The following is a 15,904-nucleotide window of genomic DNA, read 5'->3' as shown; positions in this document are numbered from 1 at the left end:
AATGCCTACTCTTTTCTTTAAAGTATTGTGCTATGTATTTGAAGTGCTTATATAATAAGATTTAGGCAATGATAAGTACATACAAATCCTATTAAAAATGAATTAAAGCTTTTGAAAATCTTTTGAAATGCAGCTGCCCACATGTTTGTACAAGTCCAGATTTGAACACATGTCACCTCACTTGCTGGAGCTGCATTTGTTGTTGATTTGCTTCTGGGTCCAATTCTGATTGTCCCCTTTCATGCCCAACATGGCTTGGAGCCAGATTATTTGAGGGATCATCTTTTCCATGTTACATTTACCCAGCCCATCAGAGTGGGAAGGCAAGATATGTTACAGGTTCCCTTTATTAAGGAGGGCCAACTAGTGGGACTAAGAAGACAGGCATTCTATATGGTGGCTCTCTCCCTGTGAAACATCAAGCCTACGGAGATAAGATTGGCTTCCATCTTGATACTTGTTTGGAAGGCCCTGAAAACATGATTTTGTCATTTGGCGTGGGGAACCAAGGTGATACAGAGCCCATCAAATGGTCTGTTTGATTGTTGTTGCCAGGGGAGTGAGGGCTTATTGGATTTTATATTTGAGATTTTACTTCTGTAAGCTGCCTAGAATCACTGTGAGTGCATTGGGCAACCATATACATTTTCTTAATAAAAAATAAAATTAATTAATTAATAAAATCAGACTCCCACCTTCTATCTACATAGTAGACTTTGCCTAATATCCAATTTAATAATCAATATTCATCTAGAATTTATCAATTCAGTGTCAGCAACTTGATATCTAATATTTGATAACTGAAGAATAATTTTCATTTTGCCGCTTTTATATTCTTTTCAAATGTTTTCATATACCAGTAACTCATTCATACGTAATACCAGCTTCATTATAGATATAACCTTACATTTCTAATGTTGAATATAGGTTGGGTTACACAATGCTGCATTTTACTATGCAAGCATTAAGTTCCTTTGTAGAAAAGCAATAAAGAACTTACATGAATTGATGTTTATTAGAAGTATGCAAATTAAGTCATTAAACATTCCCCTAGCATTGATATCCATCTCCTCTTAATGAGCAATTGTATGCAAGCAAATATACTGATAAGCACCAATGGAAATACTTATAATTGGAGTAATCACTATTATAGAATGTTATTATGTGAAAAAAATTGGAAAGGCCAGATCTCCAGCTGATGATAAGTATTCAGACCAACTATTAGCCACAGGAGATTTTAATTCTGTGCTTGAATTTCTCTATTCATTTCTAATTGTATGCAAAGCTTCTAATTCATATAAATCAATTTACTGAAGACATCAAATGAGTGTGTGAATCTTAATGCATATAGATTGAGAGATAGTAATTTATGATATATTTTAGAAATACCTGCTGATGCTGTTCTCTGTACATGATTTGCCATCAGTTGATGTTAGTTTATATACTTAGGGTTAGGTCATTTCAAATGTATCTCATCATCATTATTATTCATAGATGTTTTATCTTTCCAAAAACCTCATTCAAGGACACTAACAATGAAAATAACCAAATACAATATAGATGAATTAAAAACACTATTAAATTATAATTAACAGCATATAATATAAACAGCAAGAAAACAACTACTTTGAAATCTAAAACACTGCTAGAATCCTCACAAGTGACCCTTAGCTAGACAGTCCTAAAATCATTAATGACTTTCAAGGATAAAATAAAATCAGTGTTTTTAAATAATAATAGAAAAGAATTGGCAACCTGTATCCTGGTGAACAATTTATATACTGCTTCTTATACAAATGAAGCTTCTAGATGTTCTTCAAGAATAGGTGCAAATAAAATTTGTTGTGATAACCTGACCTTGAGGCAGGAAATCAAGAACTAGCTATTATCACATTCAGGAATTATATAAACACCATGTGCCAATAATGAAATGATCAACAGCAACCTAGAACTAAGGAGAAACTTACTGACAGTTAGAACAATTAACAATGGATCAACCTGCCTCCAGAAGCTGTGAATGCGCCAACACTGGAAGTTTTTAAGAAGAGACTGGACAGCCATTTGCCCGAAATGGTATAGGGTTTCCTGCCTGGAAATCTATAATACAGAGCTTACAATTTACTTTTATAATTAACGGCTGGTATATTTATTTACTTATAGTGAATGCTTTGTTACTATTGCTAAAAAAAAATGCAGCAAATAGATCCAACTGGGCTACATCCTGAATTCTTTTTTATACATGAAACATCTTTCCAATCAATCAAGAATCTAGTTCAGTAGAGATTTCTGCTGGATGAAGGGAGGAGGAGGCAGTTTACCAATTGTCCTTGACATAGCCATAACAACAACAATAACAACAAACAGTATTGCAGTATTCCAAGTGTGGCCTTACCAAGGCATTGTAAAGTGGTATTAACACTTCACGTGATCTTGATTCTATCCCTCTGTTAATGCAGCCTAGCACTGTGTTGGCTTTTTTGGCAGCTGCAGCACACTGCTGGCTCATATTTAAGTGATTGTCCACTAGGACTCCGAGGTCCCTCTTACAGTTACTACTATTGAGCAAGGTACCACCTATACTATACCTGTGCATTTGGTTTTTCTTGCCTAACACCTGTGCATTTGGTTTTTCTTGCCTAAGTTCTATGTCAGTCTACATGCTCTTATTCAATCTTCAGGAAAATATTTTCTGAAATGAGGTTGTGGGGTTTGGGGAATTAGCAAACATTTTCTATTTTGCTTTTCTACAAGTAGAGACATTGTATGAGTGTGTGAGAGCATGGGTTATTAGTAGTCTGTGAGCATAATACAGACAGATGATACTGTGTGAGAACAAGACTTAAGTAATTTTGATATTGAAGCTATTTATAATTTTAAATTTCCAATCCTAAAACATAGTCCTTTATGCTGAATCCTGCTACAATAAGTAGCACTTACATCCATTGTAAATATTTAGCAATGGGTGTTAGACAGCCATCTATGTCTGACAACTCTGTTTCTGAATGCATAGAAACATTATACAAAACCTTAATAGTTTTTTGGTATCCCTATGTATATTTACAGTGTGGGTATAGGATTATAATACAATCAGGCAGCAGGCTACATAGAAAGTGATTTGAAAAATGCAGCATTTAATTCCTTTGATGGATGTTAGCATACTTGGGTTGAACATAATCTGCAGATTAAAATGGAGGCAGATTGGTTTGAATAATATTGTGACTTATAATATTGGAATAATATTGTGATTTATGCTTAGAGTGTTTCTTGTACCCAGTCTCCTCCTTGGGTGACCTCTTTGAATCAATTTCATCCCTCCAACAATTTAGTCATAATAGTTTCACTATGTATTTTTCCTTTTCATAGATTGTATAATTGATTGAATATATTCATTGAATTGATCAAAGAGATTCAGAATACTTTTTCTCTATAATCTAAAGAGGAATCAGTAACTAGCACAAGATATAATCCATTCAACCAGCATAGGATAATAAGTTACAGTACAATGATATTAAAGATAACTGCAAATTTGAATCATGTCCTCAGAGACTTTTTTTTCAACTTCATTTAATCTGTCTCACAGTATTTGAAAGGGTACAGCTCTATTTCAGTGGAGATGACAGATCAAAAATTTATAAGGAAGAAAAAATAATAATTAAGAACAGTTTCCAAGAAAGACTTCCATTCATATTGCTCCACTGCTTCATAGGTATGAATTCTTAATGAGGCAATTGATCATATGTATGCTATGATGCAAAAGGGTGGAGCTTAAGTCATGATGACATGACCAAGATTTTTCATTTTGATATCATGAATAGATATTTATGTATAAATGTGCCCCATAATAATAGGCAAGAAAGAAAGCAAAATTAACTTTTTCCGATTCCCTTTTGTTGTTTCTAATCATAAGATCAGTTTGTTTCCTCCTTTTTTTCTGACAATTAAGTCAAGGGCTATCATAGCCTAGTTTCTAGTTAACAAACTCTGTAATCTTTACTACTTTATGAAAGCTGACTAAAGTCTCATAAAGATGTTATGAGAAAAGAAGGTAAGGATGTCAGTGTATCATTAATCAATTAACCATTTAATTATTTAAAACATATATATTGCCACCCATCTTCTAACCAACTCTGTGTGGCTCCCAATTATACATTCACTTTACTGAGATTTAAGTCTGGGGTAAAAGACCATTTCCACCCACCAATTCCCATTTTATAGCTCCAAGAACAGCTTGCTGCTGAAATTGAGCAATGAAGTTCTTACTTTTGGATGATTCAATTTTTATTTGTTGGAGATTGGAGGAGGGGAAGGATGGGTATATGGTAAATAAAGGGTGCAATAGCTGACTCCATTTTTCCTCTTCAAGCCTTGTAAAATCTGAAAAAAATATCTCTTCATTTATATCACCACGTCTTATGCACTGGAGAGAAATTCATTGTGTGTCTAATCACACTTGGCCAAATAAAGTATTCTGTTCTGTTCAGTTCTACGTCACTGGATACAGTCATTACAGCATCTAAGAGTCTTTATCCCAAGTGCAAAGCATCACACCAATAGATACGCAGATAAAAGATGAAAAAAGATTTCTCAGATTTGCCACTCAGGTCTTTGAAAGTATGACTTGCTCTCATGTTAAAGTTTTAGGTCGCAAGGAACTGCAATTTAGAGGATTTTTTTCAACATGGAAAAAGGTTGGTCATACCGAACAAAGGCACTGTTTCTGTTCACTGAAATAGGCTTGCTCTCCTCTACTCAGAAAAGGAAAGACGTATTTGCCTCCTGCTTTAATTAAGAACAATTCCATAAAGGTTGCCCTTTGTTAACGACAGTAATTGGAACCAAAATTTCTATCACTAAGCAGCATGGTTCTAAAGTGTGATGTTGTATGACTGTGCCACTTAAGTAATGGAAGTTATAGCACTTCTGTTGTCATCACTAAGTGAATTCTACTAAGTTGTTAAGCGAAATGTCATGTGGTTGCCATTTGTGATATCACATTGTTGCCATTTGCAACCTTCTGCTAGCTGACGTATTGACTTTGTTTGTCAGAAGCAGACATATGGATCTGCCCTAAATACCAAACAAATGTATTGTTTGATATGTTGTAAAAGCAGTAGGTCCTTCTTAACTCTTGCTCGAGAATGTGTTTGTTTTTCTTTTCCCTTTTCGAATTCTAAAGATGAAATATATTTGGAAACTTTTATCTGAAAAGGAGGAGAATACATGATTTTATCCTATCCTAATATTGAGATATAGAGAGATATAACACTTTGCCTAAGTTGCCAGTAGAGATCTGTGGCTTAGATCTAGGGATGTAAAATACGTTGTCTTTCAAATGTGACACAATCAGGAGGGTTAATAGTGATGGATGTTGGGAGATACAATGAAGGCTTCATATTGTTTACCATTTCTTCAACACAAGCTAGAATATGTTTCACCTTAGCAAGGGTAGAAATATATTCTAAATGTGCTGTGATATGACTCTGATCTCACATCTATAGATAATATAACTGTAACTCAATTCTTAAAGCCTTATACAGTTAAAAACACCCTAACATATTTAATGTCCACTTGTGTATGTGTGTATTCATTTATAATTATGTGACTGATAGCAATGGTAATGCTATTTTTGTGATTAGACTTGACAGACATCTTTTATTTAATGTAAGATGTCAACCATATAATCAAATTGTTTTCCATACTACAAGCCATCATTAGTGGTGGAAAAGCCTATTTAGATTAACAGAAGAATTAATTACATTCATGAGTCAAAAAGACAGTAAGATAATTAAGATTTTATAAATATATGCAATTGTGATTATATAAGGCTATAAACTTTATATGAATATATATTATTTATATGTGCTGATATACACAAACATGAGCATGCATACATAGTGTGAGTTTGTGTGTTTGTGGGTGTGTGGGTGTGTACTTATATATGTATGTATATTTGTATCTTTAAGTCAATGTGGTCTCCTGGAGACTGCCTGAAGTAGTTCCTGGAGTTTTCTTGGCAAGGTTTTTCAGAAGTAGTTTGCCCTGTCTCCTTTCTAGGACTGAGAAGGAATGGCTGGTCCAAAGTCACCAGCTGGCTTTAAGCCAAGGTGGGACTAGAACAGGGGTGCACAATTTTTCCCAAGGGGCCACATGAGAAACTGTTGTGGGGGGCCATTACTGCTGTTGCCACCTCATCCCCCAATGCTGCCATCCCATTCCCGATGCTGCTTCTGCCCCAGCCCCCCACCATTGCATTGATGTCCCACCCTACTAATGTCACCCAACCCCTGCATTGAAGCCACCCTGCCACTCCACCACTGCATTGCTGCTGCTACCCCCAATCCTCTCACCAGCTCTGCTGATGCCAAGGGCCAGTCTGGGATTGCCTGCAAACCGGATATGGCCCGCAGGCCATAAAATGCCCAGGTTTGGATTAGAACAAAGGTCCATTAAACATTGCCATCTTGTGGTACTTAGAAAGTATGCATTCTCTGTTGAAGCCCCCACTCTGTAGAACATAATTCTCTTGGAGATTAAACTTGCTCCAATCCTCCTGGCTTTCCATAGAGCCTTGAAGATTTAGCTCCATTAGCAATCCTGGGGCCCAGAGTGCATAGTAGATCCTCTATCATATTATGTTGATTGCGCTGTTTGGTTTTTATCTTGGCAGCTATATGCATAGTTTATTGTTTTGGTACAATGTTTTTTATTTCTTTTTATTCCTTGTTACTTATCCAGAGTCATATGTTTGTGATAGACAACCATATAAAAATTAAGTAAATGGTTTCATTTGGGGAAAAAAAATTGAAGTAGTGCATCCATGCAATGAAAATTTCAGAAAAACTTCCTGCATTAAAATAATATATATATATATATATATAAATAGATAGATAGATAGATAGATAGATAGATAGATAGATATAGATATAGATATAGATATAGATACATACATATAAATATTCATTCATTCATTCATTCATTCATTCATCTACATAGCTATATATCCTTGGAGTTTTATATGTATGCTTTATATTTAGTACAGCAGATTTTTTTTATAGTTTGCATATTTCTAAACAACAGAATTTTATTATTTACAATCATGTTGTAAAAATGAATATAAATTATGGTATAAAATTATACATAAAATAAAAGGCACAGGTTTTTTTAACAGTTCATCACATTTTGTCCAGGGAATTTTATCTTTATTAGCTGAAAGTGAAGTGTAGTTATACTAATACACTTTTAGAATTATTAACAAGATTATAGTGCTGTGAGCTTTCTTGTCATTGATGGCAGTGATGCCAGAAAAATATTACAGGTCACTGTAATGACATACATAGATGAATGCCTAGTGCCAGACCTGGAGTGGCAGAAGTATTTAATAAGCTGGAACTGGGATGAGATCACCAGGAGAGTTATCAATATTGACATTAATGAGTTTTATGTCCTGTGCCAAAAGAGTGAGCTGACCTGTGAAGAACATGCAGTAAGCAATTTCCTATACAAGGAAGGCATGTTACCCTTGAAAACAGCACTTGCTATTCATAAGTTGTGAATAGGAAGTACAGTATGTAAAGCATGAGTTCTAAAGAATTCCTCACCTTGTTTTGCTCTCGGCCTTTTTTAGCTCTATTTATTTTTCATTTTAAAACTCAATTCATTCTGAAATAAATCATCATCAGAGAACTTATTTTATCATATTGAGAGATTTGCCCATGCACGCAACCAATGGTATATTTAAAGTATAAAGACTAATTCTTTAATTTTTGTCTGAGATCAATTGATTTACTATATTATTATTCAGTTTTGTATCCTCATATTCCTAAGTGCTTCAGTTTGAAAAACTATCGGTAAATGGCTGTAAAAAGAATTTTAAAAATCCTATACTTCCTTTTTGCCACTCTCTCAAATCTTCTTCTTATTTTGGATTATTAATCACATTGTTAAGAATGTCCTATTTTAAACTTTGTGTATTAATTAGATAATCAGGAAGTAAACAACAAAACCAAAGCAATGTAATCGTAACATACTGTTTTTTTCTTTTATTTATTTTAGCTGTAGGTCTTGCTTCCTGCCCAGAACCTGTAATTCCTAGCAATGGATTTAAAATTGGTGATAGATATATGGTGAATGATGTTTTATCATTTCAGTGTGAGCCAGGATATACATTACAGGTACCTGAATTCTTTTTAAAATGATATATATATTTTTCTTGTGTTTTACACTTTTGGATATAAATTTTGGGCTACCCAGATCTGGGATGCCAACATCTCAGTGACCATTAGTTGGCAGAACACTCTGTTTTTAACAACTGGTCATCAACAGTTTTGCAATCCAGATCTGGTAGTTCTAGCAGAAGTGCTATTATTGATATTTTCATCTTTGAAAAACTATATTTTGTATTTGTATTCAGATTTCTTTTGCATGCAGAAATTGCCATTTATAAGCAGATAATTATCTGATATTTTTTATCTCTGCTGAATAGAACTACATACGTTCAAAATATTACGTATTTATTTTATTCCAAGAATATAAGTGTGACTTAAAGGAATGATTATAGCAAGGCATATATTCTCTGGTATGAAGAAATACTAATTTTATGATAGATGATGTAGCCTATTAAAATCAATGAGGCAAGTTTGAACTAAATTTAGTTGAATTTTGTTATAGACTCCTCTGTATTGTAGTGAGCAGCTCTTAGCATAGTTACACCAATTCTGTTCAATGGTATGAAAGTGATCTGAAGGAATACCATACCAGTGAAGATGATTTCTTCAACTATCACATTCTCCAGAAAGTCTGATTTTTTTAGATTGTAGTGCATTATCTTTGCATCACTAAATAAACAAGTGAAGCCAGGGTTAAATCCGATCCTTTCTGCATGCAAAATATATACGTAGTATGTGGCTGTTATTTGTCTCCCAAGTAATTTTTGGGAGATTTTTATATCCTGGTTAATAAGGCCAGTTTGACTTTACAACACAATGCGTAATGTAGAACTCTGCAGTAAAAATATTTTTATACTTGTTTTCCTCTATGCATGTTGCTGTTTCATTTATTTTCAAACAGCAGTTGAAAGATACATATTGAGTTAAGCTTCCTGAGCTTCAGTCTTGTTCTCTTAATGATTATCAATCCACAGTACACTAAGATTTTAATACTGTTATTGTTCCACCACTAGATCATTCACAAAACCAGTATGATCATCCTATAATTTTGTTTGCATTAATGAGATATTATCTTTAAAGAAGTGTTGATTAAATTACTTAAATCCTCATCTGACTATTAAAAAAAATAATTTAATTATACCATTCTTGCCATCTCTGTTATGGGAGAGTAATATAGAATAAAATGATGACTATAAACAGAAGCATTTGAACATTCAACCATTATTGCCCTCTTTCCCATTTCATATTCTCAGAGAAAAATTCAGCTTTCTTCCTGCAAGAGCACAAGGCTGAACCCTTCATTGATTTATATTTTTTATAATATCTTTATTAAGTTTGGACATCATACATTAAAATACAGACTAACATAGAAGGAAAAGGAACAGCAAAACAAATTAAAGGGATAAAAAAATTCATCAAACAAGTACAAATAAAGTGACCTCTGATTTTCTTTTCATACAGAGTTGTTAATACTACAACTATCTCTCTCTAAGTTTAAAGAAAAGATACTTTTGCAAAGCAAAGCAAATGATGCACATGGCAGTTGTAGTTGTACAAATTAACCAGCTTAACAAATAACTTCAAACAGTGGTAACAAATATTTATTGACAATGATACAATTTAAAGTCTACAAATGTGAACGCATGCTCAGTTGCATTTTCTGAGGTTCCGCTGTATATTTCACAGTTACTATGACTTCTATAACAGCATATGCTGAGGAACCTGCATAAATATTTCCATTCATTGTAATGAATAAAATAAATAAGCAATTGGTATGATATTAATAAACTAATCCATGCCTAAAAAAGCTTTAAAGATATATATAGGGATTGTTATTTTCAAAATAGACACCTGCCAAACAGGATAGTAGTAGGAAACAATGAGTCTAATACCAAAAATAAACATAGTTTATCTGTTAATTTTTTCTTAATTTTACATGTATGGTACATATGGATGTAAATGTGGATATAAATGCAGATGTAGATATAGAAACAATTTTGGTCTGCTGTTTAAAAAATGGTGGGGGGGAGTTTGAGGTAAGTCACAAAATATAAACAAGTGATCTTTGGACTTACAAAATTGAAAATAGAATTGTAATGTTTTCATTTATTGACAAGATGGATATCTTAGATTTTCATTGGCTGTTTCTCCAGATGTTCTGTAGGTATAGCATAAGAATTCATCCAGAGAAAAAGAGAATGGACATTTACACACATAAGAGATTATGAAATATTCATGTAGGTCTATACAGTAAATGGGAGGGCAAGCAGCCCTTCATATGCTAGGGCAAGCAGTTGCTGCTCACACGAGGGAAACTTCATATGCATGCGCTCACCTGCTGCCTGTGTGGCCTGGTTCCAATAGTGGGCCACAGCCTGGGGGTTGGGGATACCTGCCCTAAACCATATACTCCTTTCTTGCTCTATGTAGGGAATCAAGGAAGATATACATTTATCCCATTTTATAGAGATACCCTGATAGAGGTCACAATGTCTCTTTGTCACTGTTTTTATCTTACCAGGACCCTGACATATCTTTTCAGGTTGTACAATTTTGTATTATCTTTTGCTGATCCATTCTATCTGCAGTTGAACTTGAGCACAAATTCTGGTCATTGCCACTAATATTTGTGCTATAGTTAATATAAAAATTTTGTAATTTTATTGCATATTTAAAAAATATTAATAATTGGACTCTATTTTATTGTTGTGCCCAAAGGCCAAGTTTGATTTTTTTTTGATATTCCATCCTATTCAGGAGTTTAATATGGAAGCATAAGTTCAATTTATAGGTAGATAATATTTCTATATTAAATAGTACTTCATTATTTGAAAACAAAATAGGAACTCAGATACAAACATTTAATAATAATGAACAAAATTATCTTTTTAGTATCCAATTATTTGTTATTTGATGTAGAACTGAGTTCACAGTATTCCTGCACATAACTTAATTGAATAAGTGGTGATCAAAAATCTTTGTAATCTAGTACAAATTATCCCAAGGCAGTACATCCCAAGTTCATTTCTTTTTTTCTTTTCCTTCCTTCCTTCCTTCCTTCCTTCCTTCCTTCCTTCCTTTCTTTTTTTTTTTTTTTTTGCATTGGTACCCAGTTCTTTTGGAAGCCATCATTCATACAGTTATATATACATTTCTCTACAAATACTGTATTTGTACTGTCACCAAAGGGGCAAAGGGTGGTAGGTGATGGTGGCCTGTTGATTTCACAGGTTGCCATTTTTGTGTGTGGACCTCAATAGGACTCTCCTCAAAATTAGCAATAATTGTTTAAGGGAAGATCTGATTACTAAACTATATATTTTGTGCCTACTAGTTTTCCTATAAAGGCACATTTCCATTCTGAAACCACTTTTGAAGAAGGAAATTACGTTTAAAAATAACTTCCTTAAAATAATGATTCTTTGGGAGAAAAAAATATACAAAGAATGTAAATAAGAATGTCATGTTGCTTTGCAGTTCTATACAATAATTTAGTTTAAGGTTCTAGAACAACTTCTTAAGACTTGTAACACAAGTCACTTTCCATTTTTAAAGGAATTCTAATTAACTTAGAAGTATTTTATTTTTCCTTAATTAGAAAACTGTCATAGGTAATAAAGTATAAGGGAAGATTAATTGGCAAAAGGATTTTTCTAAAATCAATAGTTAGAACCATTGTGTCAAGTTGCTAAATGAAAGCTTCAAAAATGAGACAATGTTGCATAATTATTTTATTTTTGAATTTTTTTAAGGGACGTTCTCATATTTCTTGTATGCCTGGAACAGTTCGCCGTTGGAATTATCCTTCTCCTCTCTGTATTGGTATGCATATATACATATTTTTATTCTAAGTAAATGTTGTTAAGAATAACATCAGTAAAAAGTAAACAGTTTAATTTAATGTATCTATTTTGTTCCACTGTTATCAAAGCCATTTAAGTAGAAAATATCAAGTTGCTAATGACTGAGCTCCTGACTCACATTTCATTTTTAGGCATGAAGTACTAGCAGCTTTTCTTGCTTGGGCAAAAAATCCACCTGCCAGTGTGATATATAGTACTCAATACAGTTTAAGCAAATGAAATACTCTGCATAAATACTATTATTATAGTCAGCATTAAGAAGATGCATATTTCAGTGGCAGAACCATTTCTTTAATGCCTATTTTTGATCAAACAGAAAATACGATATCTGAAAGTCCTTATGTAAAGCTGTTTTATCTTCTTTATTCCGTGTATGTAAATTGTATCAGAAAAACTCAATAGTTGTGCAAAAAACCTACCTGGCCAAAATTTCTATGTCATTTGAGTGGCGTGCAAAGGAAAAGAACAGAACAGAACAGAATAGAGTCAATTTACTGTAATGGATAAAGAACTAGTCTGAAACTAGGAGAATAGGAGTTCTATTCCTACTTTGGGCAAAAAGCAAACTGGATAATTATGAGCCAGTCTCTCTTTCTCAAAATAAAAAACTGGAGGCTTTATTATGGTTGCACAAGAGCAAGCAAGTCAAACTAATGCAAGAAGACCAGAATTGGGGAAAAAAAATCATCAGATAGATAGATAACCTTTATTGCCATTTTTTTACTGTGGGCACAATGGCACACATTAAAAATGAAATTTAGTTGCTTGCTCTCAAAGTATACACATACATAATACACAATTAAACATACTATATACAAAATATGTATAGATCTACACCTTACATATAAGTAACATATAAATATTAATCACTGTCCACTGTCCAAATCAAATGATTCAAAATGTTGTGCAAAGAAGCAGAAGAAACAACATATTGAGCTCACGTATGAAGATCACACAAACATAAGCAATGGCATAACACAGTCACCAAATGAGTCACGGGAACATCTGTAAAAATTATCATGTACCAATAATAAAAAAAAATGGTGGGAACGTAGAGTTGAAAAAGTAGTCAAAATTTGCAAAATAAAATATAATTTTATAAAATTTCCAAATACAGACTAATAAAGGCTTGATTCATAAACAAGCCTGGAAAGTACAGTGTGAATAATTGATGTGACAATACCATGGCATAGTAGAACAGAAGACAAAAATTGGAGAAGTTTATTTATTTATTTATGAGACTTATATACTGCTTTAAGTGCAAGCACTCTCTAAGCGGTGTACACCAGTAAGCAATGTATATATATATATATATATATATATATATATATATATATATATATATTTACATTGCCCCCAACAATCTGGGTCCTCATTTTACCTACCCCGGAAGGATGGAAGGCTGAGTCAACCTTGAGCCGGTGAGATTTGAACTGCTGACCTGCTGAACACAGTCAGCTAAAGTGGCCTGCAGTACTGCACTCTTAACTGCTGCGCCACCTCGGCTCTTATAGTCTCAAAGTCTCAGGATCTGAAAGTTGAATTTGAAAAATTATGGCATAAAGCAGTGGTGGTTGTCCCATTGGTTATTGGTACATTGGATGCCATACCCAAAACTCTTGGATGGCACTTGAGAAAATTTCCATCTGTTAATTGGAAAAGGCCACACCGTGCATAAAGTATACCAATACATTAGGTTCTTGGGAAGACCTCCATGTATATGAAGGCCAACATTAGCTAAAGAACTAGCAACTGTGACTTCATATTGTTATGAACAGTGCTGATCTTTAACACATTATCCCATATATAGTGTTATAACAGAAAATATATTTTTCTATGAAACTCTATATTCACTCCGATGGCTTTCCCCTTTGCATAAGTCACTGATATCCTACCTTGCATTAGCTGAAAAAGAACAAGGGAGTGGTTGTATCTGTTATGCATTATACATTGGACATACTTTAATAATGGTTAGTAATTCCCTTTCATTCTCTTATATAATTTTCCTTGACAATCTAAATAGTCCTAAATCCCACATAGGCAATCTCTCTTTTAAACCTATGTTCAAGCTCCTCCCATTAGCTTTGATCACTATTCAGAAATGTTGTGACCATGGGTCTTCTTCCACATGGTCTAATTCCACAGTAATAGGAAAAAGGGGGGGCAGTTGTGTTATTAAGAGAAAATATGCACATAATACTCAGTAGGATTCTTTTCCCTTATTTCTTTATGTGCTAATTAGAGAAGGAATTTCAAAACTTTTAGCAAGTTATGAGCACCCTGAGTATTGCTAGGCTTTGTGGAAATGTGATATTCACTATCCATGCTTTCACTTTTTGAGTCATCCAGTTATTCTTCTACCTCTTGCAACCAGAATGGGCCAAACATTTAGTCCAAGCATATAAGGACTCTATTAGACAGAGGGATTCCACTAAGAGCTTTTATTTGAGGTTTTTATAATCTGCTGGTTGCTAAACTAAATTACTTTGTGCATCGCTGATTTACAAACTTTCATTTAAATATTTATTTTAACCTTCTTTTGCAATCTTTTTTCCCCATTATTGTTTGGTTGTGCCAATTATATGATAAAGGTGGATGTGCTCTCTTTTCTTTTATTCAGCTGGCTCCAATTCATTGCAGAGAGAGAAAAAAATCTTATTTTTACTGCAATGCACAGCATGTATAAGAATAATTTCTCACAATCAGGTGTTTGCAAATTGAAAGGGGAAGCAATCAAATTTCATGGAAACATGAAGAGCAGTTAGATTTATTTTGTAACAAGGAAGATTAAGATGTTTGTCTGTATGTTTTATTTTTTATTTTTTTTAAAAAAATGCATTTTCCTACAGCAAAATAGGATTCTTTTGCCATGCCAATTGCATTACAGCCAATTATGCAGCTGATGGGTTGCAGAGAATCTTGTGCTTCTGCGAACAGTCAGAAGACTATTTTCAAATATCAACTAAAGTAATTTTATAATGAAACTAGTATTTTATAATGTGAAGGAGAATATTTGTAGCTCAGGGTTGACATGAGGGGTCCTTGGTGCTCTCGGAGCTTCCTTCTTTTCTTGCAGTCATTTCATTACCCTGACTAGGTAACCTCATCAGTGCTAGTAAGGAATGCTGTTTGCTGTCAGTTTATATTCTGTTGTCTTGCCTGTCTATGTGAGTAGGGGGGATATCTTAGGGATTCTTTGGTTGAACTGTTTACTCATGGCTCTTTGGCAGTTTCTTGATTGGGGTATTGTTTACTTGATTGATTGAGCGACGTTGGAGGGCCAGTAACTCTGAATCTGACCGATCACTATTAAGAGCCTATCTTAGGACTTATTTAATGATGATAAGGGTGGCAAAGCGTGTTCACTTTTCCGCACTTATTGCGTCCGCAGAATCTCGCCCGGCCGCCTTGTTTAGGGTGACCCGCTCCCTTCTTAAAGTGGAGGAGGCGGAGGAACCCTTGCAGGGGAGAGCTGAGGAGTTTGTTCAGTTTCTTTCGGACAAAATCGCTCAGATTCAGAGAGACCTGGACTCCGACTGGGCAGTGCCAGCCGAGTTGCCGGGGGCTGGTCTTAGTCATGTTATCTGGAGCGAGTTTGAGCCTGTGACCCCTGATGAAGTGGACAAGGCCGTGAGGGCAATGAATGCCGCCACCTGTTTATTGGACCCGTGCCCCTCCTGGCTGGTTTCTGCCAGTAGGGAGGTGACACGAGGCTGGCTCCAGGCGATAATCAATGCCTCCTTGATGGAGGGGTCTTTCCCGCAACCTTTAAAGGAAGCGGTGGTGAGGCCCCTCCTCAAGAAGCCTTCCCTGGACCCAGCTGTTTTGAAGAACTTTCGTCCTGTCTCCAACCTCCCCTTTGTGGGGAAGGTTGTA

General features: G+C 34.4%; 1 protein-coding gene across 1 annotated transcript in view; it reads left to right on the top strand.

Annotated features, from left to right (window-relative positions):
* Nucleotides 1-15,904, top strand: part of CSMD1 (CUB and Sushi multiple domains 1) — a 510,216-nt gene that overhangs the window by 392,097 nt on the left and 102,215 nt on the right. The window contains exons 34-35 of the mRNA XM_039322597.1: nucleotides 8,053-8,171; nucleotides 11,918-11,987. Coding sequence (XP_039178531.1) covers nucleotides 8,053-8,171; nucleotides 11,918-11,987 — 189 coding nt within the window. The remainder of the gene's footprint in view (nucleotides 1-8,052; nucleotides 8,172-11,917; nucleotides 11,988-15,904) is intronic.

Source organism: Crotalus tigris, unplaced genomic scaffold (assembly GCF_016545835.1).
Source record: "Crotalus tigris isolate CLP2741 ecotype Arizona unplaced genomic scaffold, ASM1654583v1 scf7180000024117.2648584, whole genome shotgun sequence".
Lineage (NCBI taxonomy): Eukaryota > Metazoa > Chordata > Lepidosauria > Squamata > Viperidae > Crotalus > Crotalus tigris.
Note: the sequence above shows the minus strand (reverse complement) of the source record. Positions and strands in the feature narration are given on the sequence as shown.